The 17,068-nt window shown below is 44.9% G+C and overlaps 1 protein-coding gene across 3 annotated transcripts in view; it reads right to left on the bottom strand.

Annotated features, from left to right (window-relative positions):
• The window catches only part of UBE4B (ubiquitination factor E4B), a 119,325-nt gene extending 103,183 nt beyond the window's left edge, over positions 1-16,142 (bottom strand). For 2 of the 3 annotated variants that reach the window (XM_087858306.1, XM_045776882.2), the window contains exon 1: positions 15,422-16,142. In XM_087858306.1, the coding sequence (XP_087714432.1) occupies positions 15,422-15,445 (24 nt within the window). In that variant the 5' untranslated portion in view covers positions 15,446-16,142. The remainder of the gene's footprint in view (positions 1-15,421) is intronic. The other variant, XM_045776884.2, reaches the window with a different exon arrangement.
• Positions 16,143-17,068: the final 926 nt, after the last annotated feature.

The raw sequence follows: 17,068 nt of genomic DNA on the forward strand, positions 1-17,068 counted from the left end.
TCTCCCTCTCCCTCTGCCCCTCTCCTCTGCAACTGCACATACTCCCTCTTTCTTTTTTTTTTTTTTTAAAGATTTTATTTATTTATGTGACAGAGAGACAGCCAGCGAGAGAGGGAACACAAGCAGGGGGAGTGGGAGAGGAAGAAGCAGGCTCCCAGCGGAGGAGCCTGATGTGGGGCTTGATCCCAGAACGCCGGGATCACGCCCTGAGCCGAAGGCAGACGCCTAACAACTGCGCTACCCAAGCGCCCCTCCCTCTTTCTAATAATAAAGTCTTTAAAAAAAAATTGTTTTTAAACATTTTTTACATAAATAAATAAAATCAGAAATGGCCTCATTTTCACATAACCATCTCATTCCAGGATGGGTGAATGTGCTTACTATAGGCAATAACATCAAGAAAGGATGAAGAGGTGTCCAACAGGGACACGTCCACAAGCATTTCTTCCACTTGGCATTCACTAAAGTCCTCCCACTCACAAGCCATTCTAATCATAACATCTCGAGGCAAAAACACTGCTTTATTCACATTTCCCTAGGCCATCAGTCACCAAACTTTTTGGAGTGTGAGGTGGTCTGAATAAAGTAAAAATGAATGAACAAACCAGATAGAGCCCTCGTAGATGACCACCTCATCTGCCCCAAACTGTCCTGCAGGGGAAAAAAATGTGGCACTTCTTTCGATGAAACTCCACAGAAACGATATCTGGTCTGTACCCATCGTAAGTAAAAGATTAACAATGTAAAAGTAAAACGTTCATTCATTAATTAATAGTCATCAAACACAAACGTATACGGGCGGTCACACATTAGCAACCTAAGGCAAAACAGCAAAAACGACAATCGAAACATCTACTTTACGTAACTGGTGTTCAAAGCGCAACAGGGCTATAATTTTTTTTAATTGGCCCACAAAATAATTACTGCCGAAATCGATGTGTAAATCCCTCTGGTAGATCTACATACAATACGGAAAAAGTGGCTGAAGTTTCTGGTTTTGTTTTTGGTTTTAACTCCTAGCATTTTTTCCCTTCATCTCGCCTCAAAAAAAATTTATTGTCTGCTTTTTTCTGGTTGTTCATATCTTTCAATACCCTAAACATGACAATTTTATGAGTAAATCAAATCATACACAGAAAGTTCTACCGAGTACATTATAAAGGTTGCTAGATATTTTAAAATTTTCCGTCAATTTTCATTTCTTTCTCAGAAGTGAGTTTTCCCCCCAGGACATCCAGAATCTTCCAGCTCTAATATTAAATGTACTTTATTACTCTTGTCACCTGTACATGATTATTTTTGGGCAGTCATAATACCTGATTGGCCAGAACAAATAAATATTTACAGAGTAACACTAATACTTTAAAAAACCAGCCTTTGGAGGGCATTTTTTTAATTTAAAATTTTTAAAATGTTAAAACCAACATGAGTTGCAGTTTTTTTTTTTTTTTTTTTTTTCCTTTTTAAGTAGGCTCCACACCCAATGTGGGGCTTGAACTCACGACCCTGAGACCAGGAGGTCCACACTCTTTCGACTGAGCCAGCCAGGTGCCCCACATGAGTTATAGCTTTAAATACAACAATTCATATTTCAACAATTCACATTTCACAAAAAGAAGGAAGTGTTTATACTGTAAAAGCATGACTAAGATACATACTGTACTGGGTAAAATACAAAAGAAGTTCTATTGAGATTGGAGAGATAAGATGTACAACATGAAAAAAGATAATACGGAAGTTGCCTCTATGTCAAAAACCCTAATTTTAAAAAAAGTGAATCCACTGGATGAAGTTAAATAAGTTATCCAAAGATTCCATATCACGTGTAAGTAGAAAATTGGTAAAAATTTCAAGAAACTCTGTTAATGACATGGCATTACAGTCAGACACATACTAACATTTTCTCCATAAGAACATGAACATCTCTCTTTGGTGAGTCTTCATATGGTTTTCTATAATCTTGGATCTGGTCAAATTCTTCCCAGACATCTATCCACCTACCCAGAGAAAGTCAGTGACAAAGCAAGACCTGCTACAGAACTGGCGGGGCCTGGCACCAAATGAAAACGCAGGGCCTCTTGCTCAAAATTCATTAGGAATTACAAGACAGCAACAGCAGAGCACTGAACCACACGTGCCTTAAACCGTCTGACTGCAGGTCACATGCCCGTAACACCAGCTGTGGTGACAAGTATAGACACAGGTCTAACAAAAGACCCTGACCTGATAGGATTCTAGAAGAACGCCTGGCAGGTGACAGGTGCTCACTACGCTCTGCTTGGAAGTCCTAGCCGCTCAGCTCCCCAACAGGCCCCTAAAAGTTAAGTACTACTTCGCCTTGTCAGAAAATTGAACTAATTAAATTGCGACACGAGTACACATCTCACATTTATACCAAACACTGACAGGGAACACAGGAACAGTGTGCACTAAATACATTTCACAGTGTTTAATTAGAAAGCTAATTAAGTCAAGGTCCATCACTTAATACTAGGACCCAAAAGATACCTCTCTTCCCAGTCTGACTATTGTCTTCAAAGAAGCATCTTGGACAAGATGCCAAAGATACAGAGCAGCCGGTGAGCAGTTAACACAACACCCCCCAGTCAGAGATTTCCCCTCCCTTCCCAGCACGGCAGGACTGGCAGGCAGTCCTCTAGTTTGGGTAGACTGGGTCACTTTGGGTCTGATGTGTGACGTTGCGTCTGGGACTCCTCAGGTCCTGTCTGCACTTGACTCCCCCTCTTTCAAACCTCCTGGCTCCACTTTCACCCCCTAGTACCTTCAGGCCACCAGATCACTCCCGATTTTAGAAAAAGACGGGCAGGAGGAAGTCTGACAAGCGATAACCGTACGGCTTAATACTGGGTGAGAAGAGACTTCAGGAAGTTTCAGGGATAGAGGGAGAAAATTCCAACCCAACCTTTCACACAAGCCGGGGCCTGTTTGCTACTGTAACCAGTTAAGATATGGCCGTTTACACTCCCGGCTTTATTACAGGCATGCCTCGTTTTATCGCACCCTGCTTTACTGCACTTCGCAGAGACTACGTTTCTCAGATGGAGCGTTTGGGGCAACCATGCATCGAGCAAGTCTACTGGAGCCATTTTTCCAACAGCATTTGCTCACTTCATGTCTCTGTGTCACATTTTGGTAATTCCCGCAGTATTTCAAACTTTTTCATTATTATCATATTTGTTACGGGTCTGTGATCAGGGATTATGACTCACTGAAAGGTCAAATGATGGTTTGCATGTTTGAGCAATAAAGTGTCTTTAAATTAAGGTACGTACATTTTTATGCTTTATTTATATGCATATAAATATACATACTTTTTAAAAAATATACATACTTTCAATGCTGTTGCACACTTAACGGACTACAGTGTAGTATAATCATAACTTTTATTTGCACTGGGAAACCAAAAAATGTGTCTGACTCGCTTTATTCTGATATCTGCTTTATTGCAGTGGTCTGGAATAAAACCTGCAACGTCTCCGAGGTGCGCTGTGCATGCGAGGAGTGTTTTTAGTATTGTATGGGCAGCCAGTAAATTTCGAATTTTTTACAATTCAATCTTACTCCAGAAAAGAGAACTAATATGTCCCAGGAATCTTCTCTGCCAGGGCACTGCGCTAGACAATTTCCATACCACTGCAATTAACCTGAAGAACAATGTCATGAGATCGGTGTTCATATCCCCAGTTTTACAAGTGGAAGAAACCGAGGCTCAGAAGGTCCTTTGCTCAGAGTCCTCCAAATGGCTGATGCACTTAAAACTCAACTTATGTGACTCTGAATTACAATTCTGACAATCAGGTTTCTTTCACGTGCCTACCTTTACCTAACTAATGCAACTTAATGTACTAACAGCAAAAAACAAATTACGATGCCTGGGTCGCTCAGCCGGTTAAGCATCCAACTCTTGGTTTTGGCTCAGGTCATGATCTCAGGGTTGTCAGATCGAGCCCCATGCCGAGCTCCCTGCTCTGCTTGGGATTCTTTCTCCCTCTCCCTCTCCCTCTCTCAAAATAAATAAATAAATCTTAAAAAAAAACAAAAACCCTACAACACAAGAATTGGGACTCACAAAAAGACACCTGGTATTCAATTCACTCATTCAACAAATATTCTTTTTTTTTTTTTTTTTAAGATTTTATTTATTTGAGAGAGAGAGAGACAGAGCATGAAGATAAGCAGTAGGGAGGGTCAGAGGGAGAGAGAAAAGCCGACTCCCCTCTGAGCAGGGAGTCCGATGTGGGGCTCGATCCCAGGACCCTGGGATCATGACCTGAGCTGAAGGCAGATGCTTAATCAACTGAGCCACCCCAGGAGACCCACAAATATTTTCTTTTTAAAGATTTTATTTGAGAGAAAGACAGAGAGCATGAGCAGGGGGAGGGGCAGAGGGAGAGGGAGAGGGAGAGGAAGAACAGTCTCTGCCGAGCGGGGAGCCCAGTGCAGGGCTTGGATCCCAGGACCCTGAGATCCTGACCTGAGCTGAAGTCAGACGCTAACCAACTGAGCCACCCAGGAGCCCCTCAATACATATTGATTGTGTTGGCCACTTTGCGCCAAGCCCTGTGCTAAGAGCTGGTAAGAAACAGTGAATGAGGATAGTCAGGACCTTGGGTTGCACGAGTTGGTACATCACACACACAGACGATTCCAATGCAGTGCGACGGGCATCAGGATAGGAGAAGTAATTTTAATGAAACACCTTTTCTGTTTTCCCTACTTCTCCCCCAGCAGCTCCTCCTTCTGCTTCCGCCGGCTCTTAGTGGTTTAGAGAGTTTGGGGTGACATATCTGGCTGGGCCTGATCCATCATAAAACCTTTCAGATCGGCAAATACAAATCCCTATCAGATTTTTTCACCATCTCCAGTTTTTCCTCAGTGGTTCTCATAATTTCTACAATCAATTTCAAAAGAACGAATGTTAATAGAGTTTGCCCAGAGTACGAAATAACTGAAACGTTTATCCTCAGCACAGATTTTTCTCAATGTCAAAACTCCTGACCATCTTTAAGGACGAACTCGATCCTCCTAGAGGAAACAGTCAGCATGAAGTGCTCCCTCGACGGCACTCCCTTCACTTAAATTTCTAGGGTGGCACCTGAACTCTAGCTGCCTGTGTTCTTGTCTCCCCACTGGAGTATGAGTTCGCGGAAGGAAAAGACCAGGTCTTATTCATACTCAAGATCCCACCTCTACATGTGTATCCCTCAGTACCTAGCAGAGACTAAATACCCCCCCTACACTTGCTGAAAGTAAACAAACAGAATTAATATTTACCATCTACATATTTACCACTGTTTTTTTTATTAAAGGTTGTTTTTTTTTTAATATTTTATTTATTTATTCGACAGAGATAGAGACAGCCAGACAGAGAGGAAACACAAGCAGGGGGAGTGGGAGAGGAAGAAGCAGGCTCATAGCAGAGGAGCCTGATGTGGGGCTCGATCCCGTAACGCCGGGATCACGCCCTGAGCCGAAGGCAGACGCTTAACCGCTGTGCCACCCAGGCGCCCCTTTATTAAAGGTTTTAAAAACTATAATATGATCTAGTGTTCCTCTGGTCATAACTCAAAATTTGTATGTGCAACTCTGCAGGCCCAAGGCATCCTGCTGGAAACAATATACAAAATCCACTTCTACGCTTTTACTTTCTACTTCAGGGCAAGAAAGGAGCAAACACTGAATAAATATTTACTGAATGAAGAAAGGCATTGATGATTATAATAGAGAATGGTAAAAGTTAAATTTTAAAAGAGATCCTCACCAAGTATTTTCTCCCCACTTCTCAAACCCATGTTTCTGCCATTTTCAGGGGGCTCGTCGGCCTATCCCTGGAGCTTACGCCTCACTCCTGAGCTACCTATTCCTTCCTCCCATTCTCTCTTGAACCAATTCTGGTCAGCAGTGAAACCGGCCTTGTCAAAGTCACCAACAATCTCCCGGTTGCCAAACCCTATGGCCAAGGCCTAGTCCTCCTCTAACTCATTTTACTGACATTAAACAGAGTTGAACACTCCCCTCTGGCATGAAACACTTCCTTCTCCATGATCTCCTGACCTTCCTCCTTCCTCAGTGGCCGTCCCTTATCAGTCCTTTTCTGGGTCCTCTTTATCTCCTCCCCACCCCTAACTGCTGCAGCGGCTCAAGGCTCAGTCCTCTCACCTCCTCTCTTCTCTATTTACACTCACTCCCTACGTACTCCGTCCATTCTCATGATTTTATTTCTTTTTAAGATGTATTTATATATTTGAGATAGAGAGAGCACAAGCAGAAGGGGCAGAGGGAGAAGCTCCAGCAGACTGTGCTGAGCGCAGAGCCCAGCGCGGGGCTCAGTCTCACAACCCTGAGATCGTGACCTGAGCCGGTACAAAGAGTCGGAATCTGAACTGACTGTGTCACCAGACGCCCCCATTCTCATGATTCTAAACAACCCTGATTGGTATCCCAACCCCAACCTCCTTCTTGAGCTGCAAACCCAACATGTATCAACAAACTACTTAACATCTCCATGTGGCTAACTGCTAAGCAGTACAATCATAAGATGATCGAAACATAGCTTGGTTTCTTTCTCCGATCTTCTTTCAATTTTTCTCATTTCAGTATACGACAACTCCACTTTTCAAGCTGTGTAGGCTAAAACTCTTGATATGACTGTGGTAGAGATTGCTAGTTGCCTCCTCCTTATTTATTCAGCCACCATTTGGTTGTGGCCATGTGACTAAGTTCTGGCCAAGGTGTCAGAAATGGTGTGTGACATTTTCTGATCATGTCTTCAAGGGATAGGAACATGCCCTCTTCTCCCCATTAGTCCCTAAGTACTGGAACGCAGATGTGAGAGTAGGTGCTGGAGCCGCCATATTGGACTACAAGCTAAGATGCCTCACACCGAGGATGATAGAGCACAAAACAAAATGAGTCTGGCTCCCTAGGAATCGTGAAATTACTAAACCGGCTCTCAACCACCTACTCAGATTTTTACCTGAAAGAAAAATAAGCTTCTACCTTGTTTAAGCCATTATTATTTTGGATCTCTAGGCTCCAGCAGCCGAACCAATATCTTAACTAACGCACAGAATTTGGAATCTGGAAGTAATCAACCCAAACAGACTATAATTATGTGACAATGGCTTGGGGGTCAGCATGGGCATAGATACTGCAGGACAGAAGGCTGGTAACCCTTGTTAGGCCACAACAAAATATTTGGTAAAACCTGTGACATTCAAAAATTGCCTCCATGCCAACGTGGCCTGTAATTCTAGGGGAACTGGTCGAACAATTCCGAATTTGGGTGCTTACTGGCTTCTTGCCCCTTTTTAAGCATGAAGTCCCACAAGAGAATGAGACAGATTCAAGCTACAACCTGCCGATTTGCACGCAGAGATAAAAGGGAATATAGGTCTGCCTAAGGCATGTCCACAGCCTACAGTCTAAGTCTACTCAGAATCTGATAATGCAGGGGCTAAACAGGGTTGATAAAGCCAACTCCTTCAATATCCAGCCCGAAAGAAGCTGGAGAAAGTGTTCATCCCCCCAGAAGGAGATATTCTCCAATGACATATCCCCAGAGGAAAACAGATATGAAAAACCACCACAGAGGGCAAGAGACAAGGGAGCTCCTCCAAGAGAGCAGACCAAGGGCCTCGAAATGAGCAGACAGGAACTCCTACGACTGCCAAGGCAGGAAGACCCCCCAACATGGCCTGGCAGGAGCTAATAATGGCTACGGACCAGCGAGGGGTCTGTACTCCCCATTCTTCCCTTTCCTGAACTGGAGTTCTATTTCCATTATCCTATCCTACTCAATCACAGCACATGGTGGGGGGGGGGGTGTTGGGGGGCACTAGTAAACATCTTGTATTTCAATCTAAAGGTTCCTAGACTATATACCAATCAGCCAGAGATTCTGGGCTCTGAAGCTGACTGAGGGCTGTCTCCTTTGAAAAGTGCACAGTGTGTTCTAGATTTGGGAAGAAGGATCTAGAAAGAAAGGCCTAGACTGTCCTCCCTTTCTAACATAAGAGAACTTTTAGGTGAACATATGGCTACCCAGAGAGCCCGTACTTCTCAGCTTCTCAGCAAGGAGCTGCGGCCATGTGCCCTAGGTTCTGCCTGTATTTTTCATTAGCCAATGGGAGGTGAGCAGAAGAGAGCACACAGCTTCCGAGTTGTGCCATTCAAGAGAAGGAATAGGATTTCTCCTTCCCCTCTCTTCCCTCCTGCTAGAATGCAGACATGTATAGACCAAAAAGATGGAAGCCATATGTTAGGCAAGTTGGTACAATGAGACAGAAGGCACCTGGGCCCCTAATGAGCACAGAGCTGCCTCAGTGGCCCCAGCCTCCTATTTAGAGAGAAAGAAGCTTGATCTGGCGTCAGCAGGTGCAACTGCCCGTCTCTGTTACAAAGGTCCACCCAGTGATACCCCAACTCACACAGCTATTCTCCACTCCACTCTCTCACATGCCATGTCCACCCAATCACCCGGTGCTAGGGGCTCCCGCCCCTATCTGACCGGCCACTATCTGACCCACCACTATCTGACCCTTTGTTACTTCTTCACACTAACCCTGTCCTGAGACTCCTGTGACAGCCTCCTTTCTGCTTTCACCCTTTCCCCTTTCGTCTATGCACTTCACAGCATATAATTCTTTTAAAACATAAATCAGAATGGGGTGCCTGGCTAGCCCGGTCAGCGGAGCATAAGACTCTTGATCTTGGGGTTGTGAGTTCAAGTCCCACACTGGACATACGGATTAATTTTAAAAAGTTAAATAAATAAAGTAAATAAATAAATAAATAAATAAATAAATAAATAAATCAGAATTTAAGACCACGAAGGCAGGGCTTCTGCCTGTACTCTCACGGGAATATCCTCATGGTCTAGAACAAGACTGGACATATATTATATTTCACCAAATTTAAGACATCAGTGATTAGAAGATGCACTACTATTTTTTGCACCGCCAAGGAAAAAGTACTGCCCATTAAATCACAGCAAAATGCCTTAACAACAGACCAGGACAGAGTTGTAAACAGTTACACCAGCCTCCCGTTGTTTGGGATTTCTCTCTGAGGAACGTGGAGTGTCTGCGACCCTTAGCTGCTCTGCCTAGGTATGAAAGGCAATCCTTCTAACTGCATGTTCAAGTTCAAAACGTGGCACAGCTTCGTCAGCGTACGGACTGCCGCCTTTCTAAAGCTCCCTAAAGCACCTCGTTGGTGCTTTGCAATAATATATGGAATTGCAGTCATTCCCCCAACAACAAACATTTTCTTTCCTAGTATCAAACCGAGACCCCACTGCTGTTGCCATTCCTCTCTGCATACAAAGTAACATTTGCTTTTAATTACTGCTGATCAAAGTGTGATTTTGGGGAAGGCACTTAAAATGGCAACTAAATTTAACACCCATGACACTCGACTGAAGGGGCAATAATAGAAACAGGTATAACCAGGTGTGCGCATAACAGGAAATGACAAGTGTGTCAGACCTGCCACCTGGCCAATAGCGATGATACCATTCTAACAAGCATCCCAATGTAATAGATGTTAAAAAGGGGTGGGGAAGGACGTCTCACAATTGACTGAACTCCAGTTATAAGAACTCAAATTTTTGCTGAAAGCACGACTGACTTCTCCCGTGGCCTCGCTCAGCAGGCTCCGACCACCCTGTGCCTCCTTGCTGCTCCTGGAGCAGAGACCCAGGATGCGTTTCCTGCCGCTCCTTGTACCTGGGAACACTTTTCCCCCCAGATGGCTCCCTGTTAGCCTCAAAATTTCTATTCAAAAGCCACCTCCTGGGGCACCTGGGTGGCTCGCCAGTTAAGCGTCCGACTCGTGATTTCGGCTCAGGTCATGATCTCATTCTAGGATGGAGCCCCCGTGCTGGGTTCCACGCTCAGGGTGGAGTCGGCTTGGGATTCTCTCTCTCCCTCTCGCCTCCCACCCCCCACTCATGCTCCCTCTCTCTCTCTCTAACATATAAATAAAATCTAAAAAAAAAAAGTCACCTCCTGAAACGGTACACACCCAGCGTCCCCAGGACTCTCCACCCCTCTTGCTGATTTGGTTTTTCCTGGTAGTCTTATCACCACGTGACATTAAGGGTACATGTTTGTTTATCAGGTTTCCTCCCACTGGAATGAAACTCCATGCAAGCAGGCTCCTGTGGTGTCTGACAAGCAGCGTGTAAACAGTAAACACAGTTCAATGAGCTGCTTCTGGGAAGGCACGTCCACCTAGACGCACTGCGAGCACCTTGCGAGCAAATGCACTCTGCACCAAGCCAAGGCCCGAAGACCCAGGCCTCCCATCACAAGTCTTTCTGTCTTCTTCCCTTACAAGAATAGGGGGCTATTTGATGAATCCACTCTTAAAAATAACTGAGGCTTCCACTTCCCATCTCAAAGGGGGCAGTTAAAATGCTATAAACATCACAATCTTGCTTGGATGAATTCTGTTTTCAAGTAGTTTAGCAAAGGGCTTAAAAACTCTGGAATCAGGAGCGTCTGGGTGGCTCAGTCGGTTAAGCAACTGCCTTCACTCAGGTCATGATCTCAGGATCCTGAGACTGAGCCCCACACTGGGCTTTCTGCTCAGCAGGGAGTCTGCTCCTCCCTCTCCCTCTGTGGTCCCTCCTGTTCTTGCTTTCTCTCAAATAAATAAATAAATAAAATCTTTAAAACAACAATAACAACAACAACAACTCTGGAATCAGGGGCGCCTGAGTGGCTCAGCTGGTTAAGCGTCTGCCTTCGGCTTAGGTCATGATCTTGGGGTCCTGGGATCAAGCCTGCGATCGGGCTTCCTGCTCAGTGAAGAGTCTGCTTCTCCCTCTCCCTCTTCTGCCCCTCCACCCCACCCCACTTGTGCTCTCTCTCAAATGAATAAATAAAATCTTAAAAAATAAAAATAAAAAGAACTCTGGAATCAAACTCTGGATTAGAATCCAGGTTCTGCCAGTTCCTAGCCATCTGTCTTTTAGCAAGTTAGTTAATTTTTTTTTTTAAGATTTTATTTATTTATTCGACAGAGAGAGAGACAGCCCCCGAGAGAGGGAACACAAGCAGGGGGAGCGGGAGAGGAAGAAGCAGGCTCATAGCGGAGGAGCCTGATGTGGGGCTCGATCCCAGAACGCCAGGATCACGCCCTGAGCCGAAGGCAGATGCTTAACCGCTGTGCCACCCAGGCGCCCCAAGTTAGTTAATTTCTATCAGCCTCAACTTTCTTATCTATAAAACCGGGTGATATTACCAAACTTGCTGAGCAAGTTATATGCTTAGCACATATTAAGCACTCAATAAATGTGAGCTGATATCATAATCATTCTCTGTCTCTTGGCTAAGATGAACAAAAAGGGTGGAGAAGGAAAATGGGAGGCTACATCCCACTTTCCTACAAGGCTTGAGGAAGAATCTTAGTTATAAAGTGAGTGGCAGCAATTACCTACTGGGAAAAAAGTGAGCTTAGGTCCTGAGGCCTGTCACAAAGAAAGAAAATGTCAAAGAGGGAGAGGTCAGAGTGGAAGGCCGGGACGGGGGAGGGGTGTCTCTACCCTGGCTCATCTTTTAATGGTCCAAACATCTGCTTGTTCCTTGTCTGGAATTCCTCATCCTCCCTCAATCCATCCTTCTTTCAAGCTAGAAACCAAGGAATCATCTTTTTCTCTCGTCTCCCAGCCCCGCCTTCTTCACATCAATCTGATCACTAGAAGTGCGCTAACTTAGATCCTCAATAGTTCTGGTCTGCCCTCCTCCACCCCCACTGCAATGCCGTCCTCCACTGCGCCGCCGCTGGAGAGCAACACGAGCCTCCTAGTCTGTCTCCCGGCCCGCAGCCGCCTTCTCCCAACCCACTTCCACACCTTGCCAGTCATCTTTCTAACCCCTTCACATGCCTCAAAGGCTTCCTACAGTCTTAGTGACAAAGTTCAAACTCCTAAGTACTTCTGAGACCCTCCAAGATCTGGTGCCGGCCTACCTGCAGCCACTTCCCTAGCAAAATCCTGCCTCCGGGCCCTCATTCTGGCTTTTTCCTGGGCTCCCCAGACTCACGGCCACTTCCAAGAGCCTGTCTGTCGCCTGGCAACTACTGCTCAGCATTCAGTATCACTTTTTCTTGAAAGTCCTCACCACGGCACTGCCCCACCGGGGGTCCCTTCTTGTTTTTCTTAATGTCTCGTGCATCCCTCCGCAACAACGCTTAGTACCCTGTATTGTAACTGCCGGACTTGCTACCTATCTCTGTCTGTACCCCTACCGCCCCCCCCCACCGTTAAATTACAGTTTCTTTAAGAAAAAGGACTGTCTTTCTCCTAAGCTACCTAACACATTGCTGGGGATACACAGCATCTTTAAAAAAAAATGTTTGTGGAGTGAACAATTTTGGAGGGGCCTGATGAAGGAAGGGTTAGTACCAAAAAGACTAGAAAGTCGATCCCATCATGAACACGTTCATGAAAAACAACACTCCTACAGGAAAACTACATAGATCAAGCACGTTAGTAGGATATGTGTATGGAAGCTGCAGTGAATTTACTGTCAGTTGTTAAGCAATAAAATGTAGTAAAAAGAGTTTTCAGATTAGGCACCTTGGGTTTGAATTCCAACTCTGCCACTTCTAAGCCAGATCACCACGGACAAGTCCGTTAACCTAAATCTCGCTTGCCTCATCTATAAAACAAGGAAAACTGAAGGACCTTCCTGATCTCACTGTTGTATTTAATGAGACAACGGTCGCAAAGTGCCTGGCACCGAGCCGGTTTCTAAAGCTGTTCACAGATGTCGGTCCCTTTCCACTTAAAGAACACTGCTAAAAAGGGCAAGGTCACCTATTCTGCATTTGCGAAGGAAGACTTACCACTCTTCCAAAACCTTGACCACACCCTAACTATCCCAGCCAGCCATCTTGAAGATGAACTAGGTCACAAAGAAGAATTAGCCAAAAAAAAAAAAAAAAAAAGCAAGCAAATCATTTCAATGCAGTTTCATCACCACAGTTTTAAAATACCTGTCCTGCCCTACTCATAGCAACATTTTGGTCCAGGAAGAACAACACACGAGTAGGCTACAGACTGAATGTAATGTACCTAATGGAGCCTTGGAATGTAGGTTCCTGAAGAGAATGAACTGAGTCATGGGTCTGCTCCACAGAGCAATGAACTCACTGTAATGTGCCACATAAATAACAAACGACAAGGAACTTAAAGAACTACTGTACACAAGAGAAGACAAGTGTAAGAATTTCGGGTGATCTATGAGAGAAACCCATAACGTAAATTCTTCTAAAGCTACCAGTCTGGTTATACCAACCTCTATTTTGCAGGGACTGTATTCTCAGACATTTTTGATTTTGTTCGAATATAAAACTCTGCCTTACCTAATTGCCTAATTTAAGTGGAAAGATCACTGTCTTACCTGTTTTCGCCCTGAGATGTATGTCTGAATTTTCAGCAAGAAAAATGTCTTATTTTCTAGCCAAATGAATACCACCCACCATACCTGTGACACAGTTTCCTCTAAGCGAGTAACAATAAAAAGGCAAAAGCTCTGGAAATGTCTTTGTTGAGAACTGCTCACTTAATCCCAGAATTAAGGAAATGGATTAAAAAAAAAAAACAAAAAAACCCACCTTAATTTGATCTAGGTTCCGCTGAGAGTGCATTACCAGTTATTGAACTGTTCGTCTTCGTTCAGGCCACCTAATTGTCGAACGTAATTTTATGGTGATCTAATATTAGTGAATTTAATTGTTCACATTTATTTCAATATTCAGTTGACCTTGAAAAATGTTTTTCCGATCTCCTCCACAACGATTACATTTGTTCCTATACAGTCACGAAAAAGTTACAACTTCCTCAAAGACTGCTTAAAGTGAAGTGCCACAGTGTAGATTATGCCGGATCTTTAACTGGTCTCTATGCTTTATTTACTTGACAATTTCTTGGTGAAATCTCAAGTATGTAAAAACCTCTAAACCAGCAGCAACTCAGAGAACGTTAAGAAAAAAAAAAGAATTTCTGGAAGCAAAGGACTACTAAAAAACATAAACTCTTTGCCTTAATTTACCCATTAGAATTACTATTAAAGAAAGGGAGGGCAGATTTTTAAAAATGACCTAAGACAAAGTGCCTTTAAGGGGATCTCTTGAGAGTTCCTACCGGAATGAAGGAAACCGTTCAATATTCTTCTAATTTTAGTTAGATTACATTCCTGATGTATTTGAGAAAACAAAGTCAGTAATACAGAATGAGCAATCCTGACACTCCAGACAGCCAAGCATCACAACCCACAAAATTATTTGTTTCCTTTCCCACCTGACATCTGAGCTCACCACTTGCAAGCCCCATCCCTGGAGAATTTTAGTCCCTAAGTAAATATATTGACTACTCTAGCTAAAACTGAAGCATGTAAGTTTTATAGTTTAGCCAACCTGGTGGATGAGTACTTTCATAGTACTGTAGGGAAAATTACATGAACTGGTGAAAGAAACACGAGGTAGATTGAAGAGAGGGAGGCCAGCAAGGGTACTGAAAGGGAAGCTCCTCGTTTGTAAAAATGAAGGGAAAAGTAAGTATAAACACAGAAAATTCCTTGTACCCTAACTGCCACTGTTTTTCTGACAACCTTACTAAATAATCTTTAAGACATCAAGAAAGAGATCTGTAAAACCCCTTTCAGAAATGATAATAGGGGGAGTTTACAAAGTCATTTGCTACCATTTGCTTCCTGTTCAGTGTTTCCTACAGCAAAAGACAAGTTTGAAAGGGCCAAAAACTTGAAAAAGGCTGAATGAAAGAGAAGTATGTCAGGGGACGTTAGTACTTGTTACATTAAAGAATTTAACTGGAATTCACTAGGCTTTTGAGAAGATATATATTTTGTTAAATATCAGAGAATCTGTCTGTAGGCCACCCCCAAACACAAACGTATGTTTAATCAACTTATACGATGCAATAGCCACACATATTGGGGATTTCAAATACTGCCTTTAAAAATATACACCCATACATTCTAATTCCAACCAAAATTATTTTTTAAATCTCTGCAGTAAGGCGCGCGTACACACACACACACACACACACACACTTAACTTGATGTAAATCTAGCCCTTCTTGCTTAAACACCCTGAGGAAAAGAATGAACGCCTCAATATGCTCTCCTCTTCTTCAGACCTTAGAAGACTCGGAAAGAAGCAAATGGAGTTCAGAACGAAGAAAGAAGGCAAGGTAATACAGGAGAATACAACTGGAGACCCTCTCAGGGACTCATTTTATTCTTGGAAAATGTCATCTCCATTCCTTCCCCAAACCCAAAGGCCAGGCACCACTGGCGCAATACCATCCCTGTCCAAAGCGCCAAAGAGTTGCCAACTAATCTCCCAAGGTGTCCCCCAATCTTCTCACCTCATCTGCGCTCAGCTCCTCCATCGCTTTCCTCTTAATGGTGAAAGGCGTTAGGGAGAGATCCTTCTGTTCTTGAGACCAGGGCGGGAGGAGAGTGGAAGGTGTCTACCGGGCTGTCTGGTCCCCCGAATGGGGGAGGTTTCAGAATTGCATAGTCAGAGGTTAAAAAATAAGAACACGAGAGGCACTGAACCGCCTTGGCGTCGGTCACTCCAATCGCCCCAGAGACTCCTACAGCTGCTTGTGCCCCGAGCAGCCTCCTTTGGCCGCCACTGCCGCTGCTCTGCAGGGTTATCTTAAGGCGCCACTATTGCCCTCTGCTTCCCAGGTTACCCAGACCAGCTCGTCTCGTGCCCTGAGCCTGCTGTGTCTTCGTGGTGGTGGCGCGGCAGGTGCGCTTCCTCCAGCAGATCCTGCTCTTCTTCCTACCCTTTGCCCCAGGCGGGAACTGTTCGACTGCAGAGTGGATGCCCCGAGGTAAGGCGACCCCAGAGCCTCCGAGGCAGAGCCCAGCACTGAAGAGGGAAGCCCCTCCCCTCCCAAAGCAGGCCGGCCACGCCCCGCCTCCACGCTGGAGCCCGGGCAGGGGGGAGGGGGAGGACGGGACTCGCGATGCTCTGGATGGAAGAGTAAATCCTCCTACCCCTCCACCCCTACTCTTACCCCCTCGCCCCACCAAGTATTATTCATCAAAACAACAGGGCGGCCATCTTTGAAAGGGATCACGTGACCCCGCCAGAGAGGCGGGGCTCCTGGCCCCAGGACGAGGCAGCCAATGGGCCGCGGGCGTCGCGCCGCCGATTTCCTCTCGCCTGCGTCTCCTCCCGCCCCCGCCCCACCCCCTCCCCCGCAGCAGCGCCGGGAGGGGGAGGGGCGTGCGGGCTGCGGGCGGGAGGGCGGCGCGCGGGGGGCGGGGCGGCGCGGTGCCATGGCGACGGCCCGGGGGGTGGCGGGCGCGGCAGGCCGGTCCAGGTAGGCTCCCGGGAGAGCCTTGCGGGGCGGGAAGCTGGACGAGAAGGGGATGCCGGCCTGCGCTGCGACCCCCCAGCTCCTCAGTTGTTCCCAGGCGCTTGCGTTTTAGCCACTCCACGATGCAGACCAAGTAAAGAGGGAAGACGTCTTCTTTCTGAGGCCAACGTTCTCTAACGGATTGACCGCTCATATTCTGAAAAACCCTTGGACACTTTTCCACCTCCGCAGAGAAAGCCCATTTGGAAGAAAACTAAGACAAGTACAACTTCATTTTATTCGACTTTCGCCTTTTAGAGAGTTCCTGCTTTGGCTTTTTTTTAAAACGTGTTCCAGAGTGATGGTAAAATTTAAAAGTATAAATGATTGGGAGACCTAGAAAATGTTGACGTGTCTGCACGTATACAAGAAAGGCTTTGGAGTCACTGAAAAGAAACCATCTTTATCTGCTCAAGAATACATTTTTTTAAATTGAGATATAATTGACATATGACATCCTATTCGTTTTAGATGTACAACATAATGATTCATGAGGTTTGGAGGGGTTTTTTTGTTGTTTTTCAAGTTTTTATTTAAATTCCAGTTAGTAAAAAAATACATAAATTCCCATTACTTAATATACAGTGTAATATTAGTTTCAGGTGTACAATGTAGTGATTCAACACTTCCATACATCAT

This window comes from Ursus americanus, chromosome 33, assembly GCF_024610735.1.
Source record: "Ursus americanus isolate L20-20 chromosome 33, mUrsAme1.1.p, whole genome shotgun sequence".
NCBI classification, from domain to species: Eukaryota; Metazoa; Chordata; class Mammalia; order Carnivora; family Ursidae; genus Ursus; species Ursus americanus.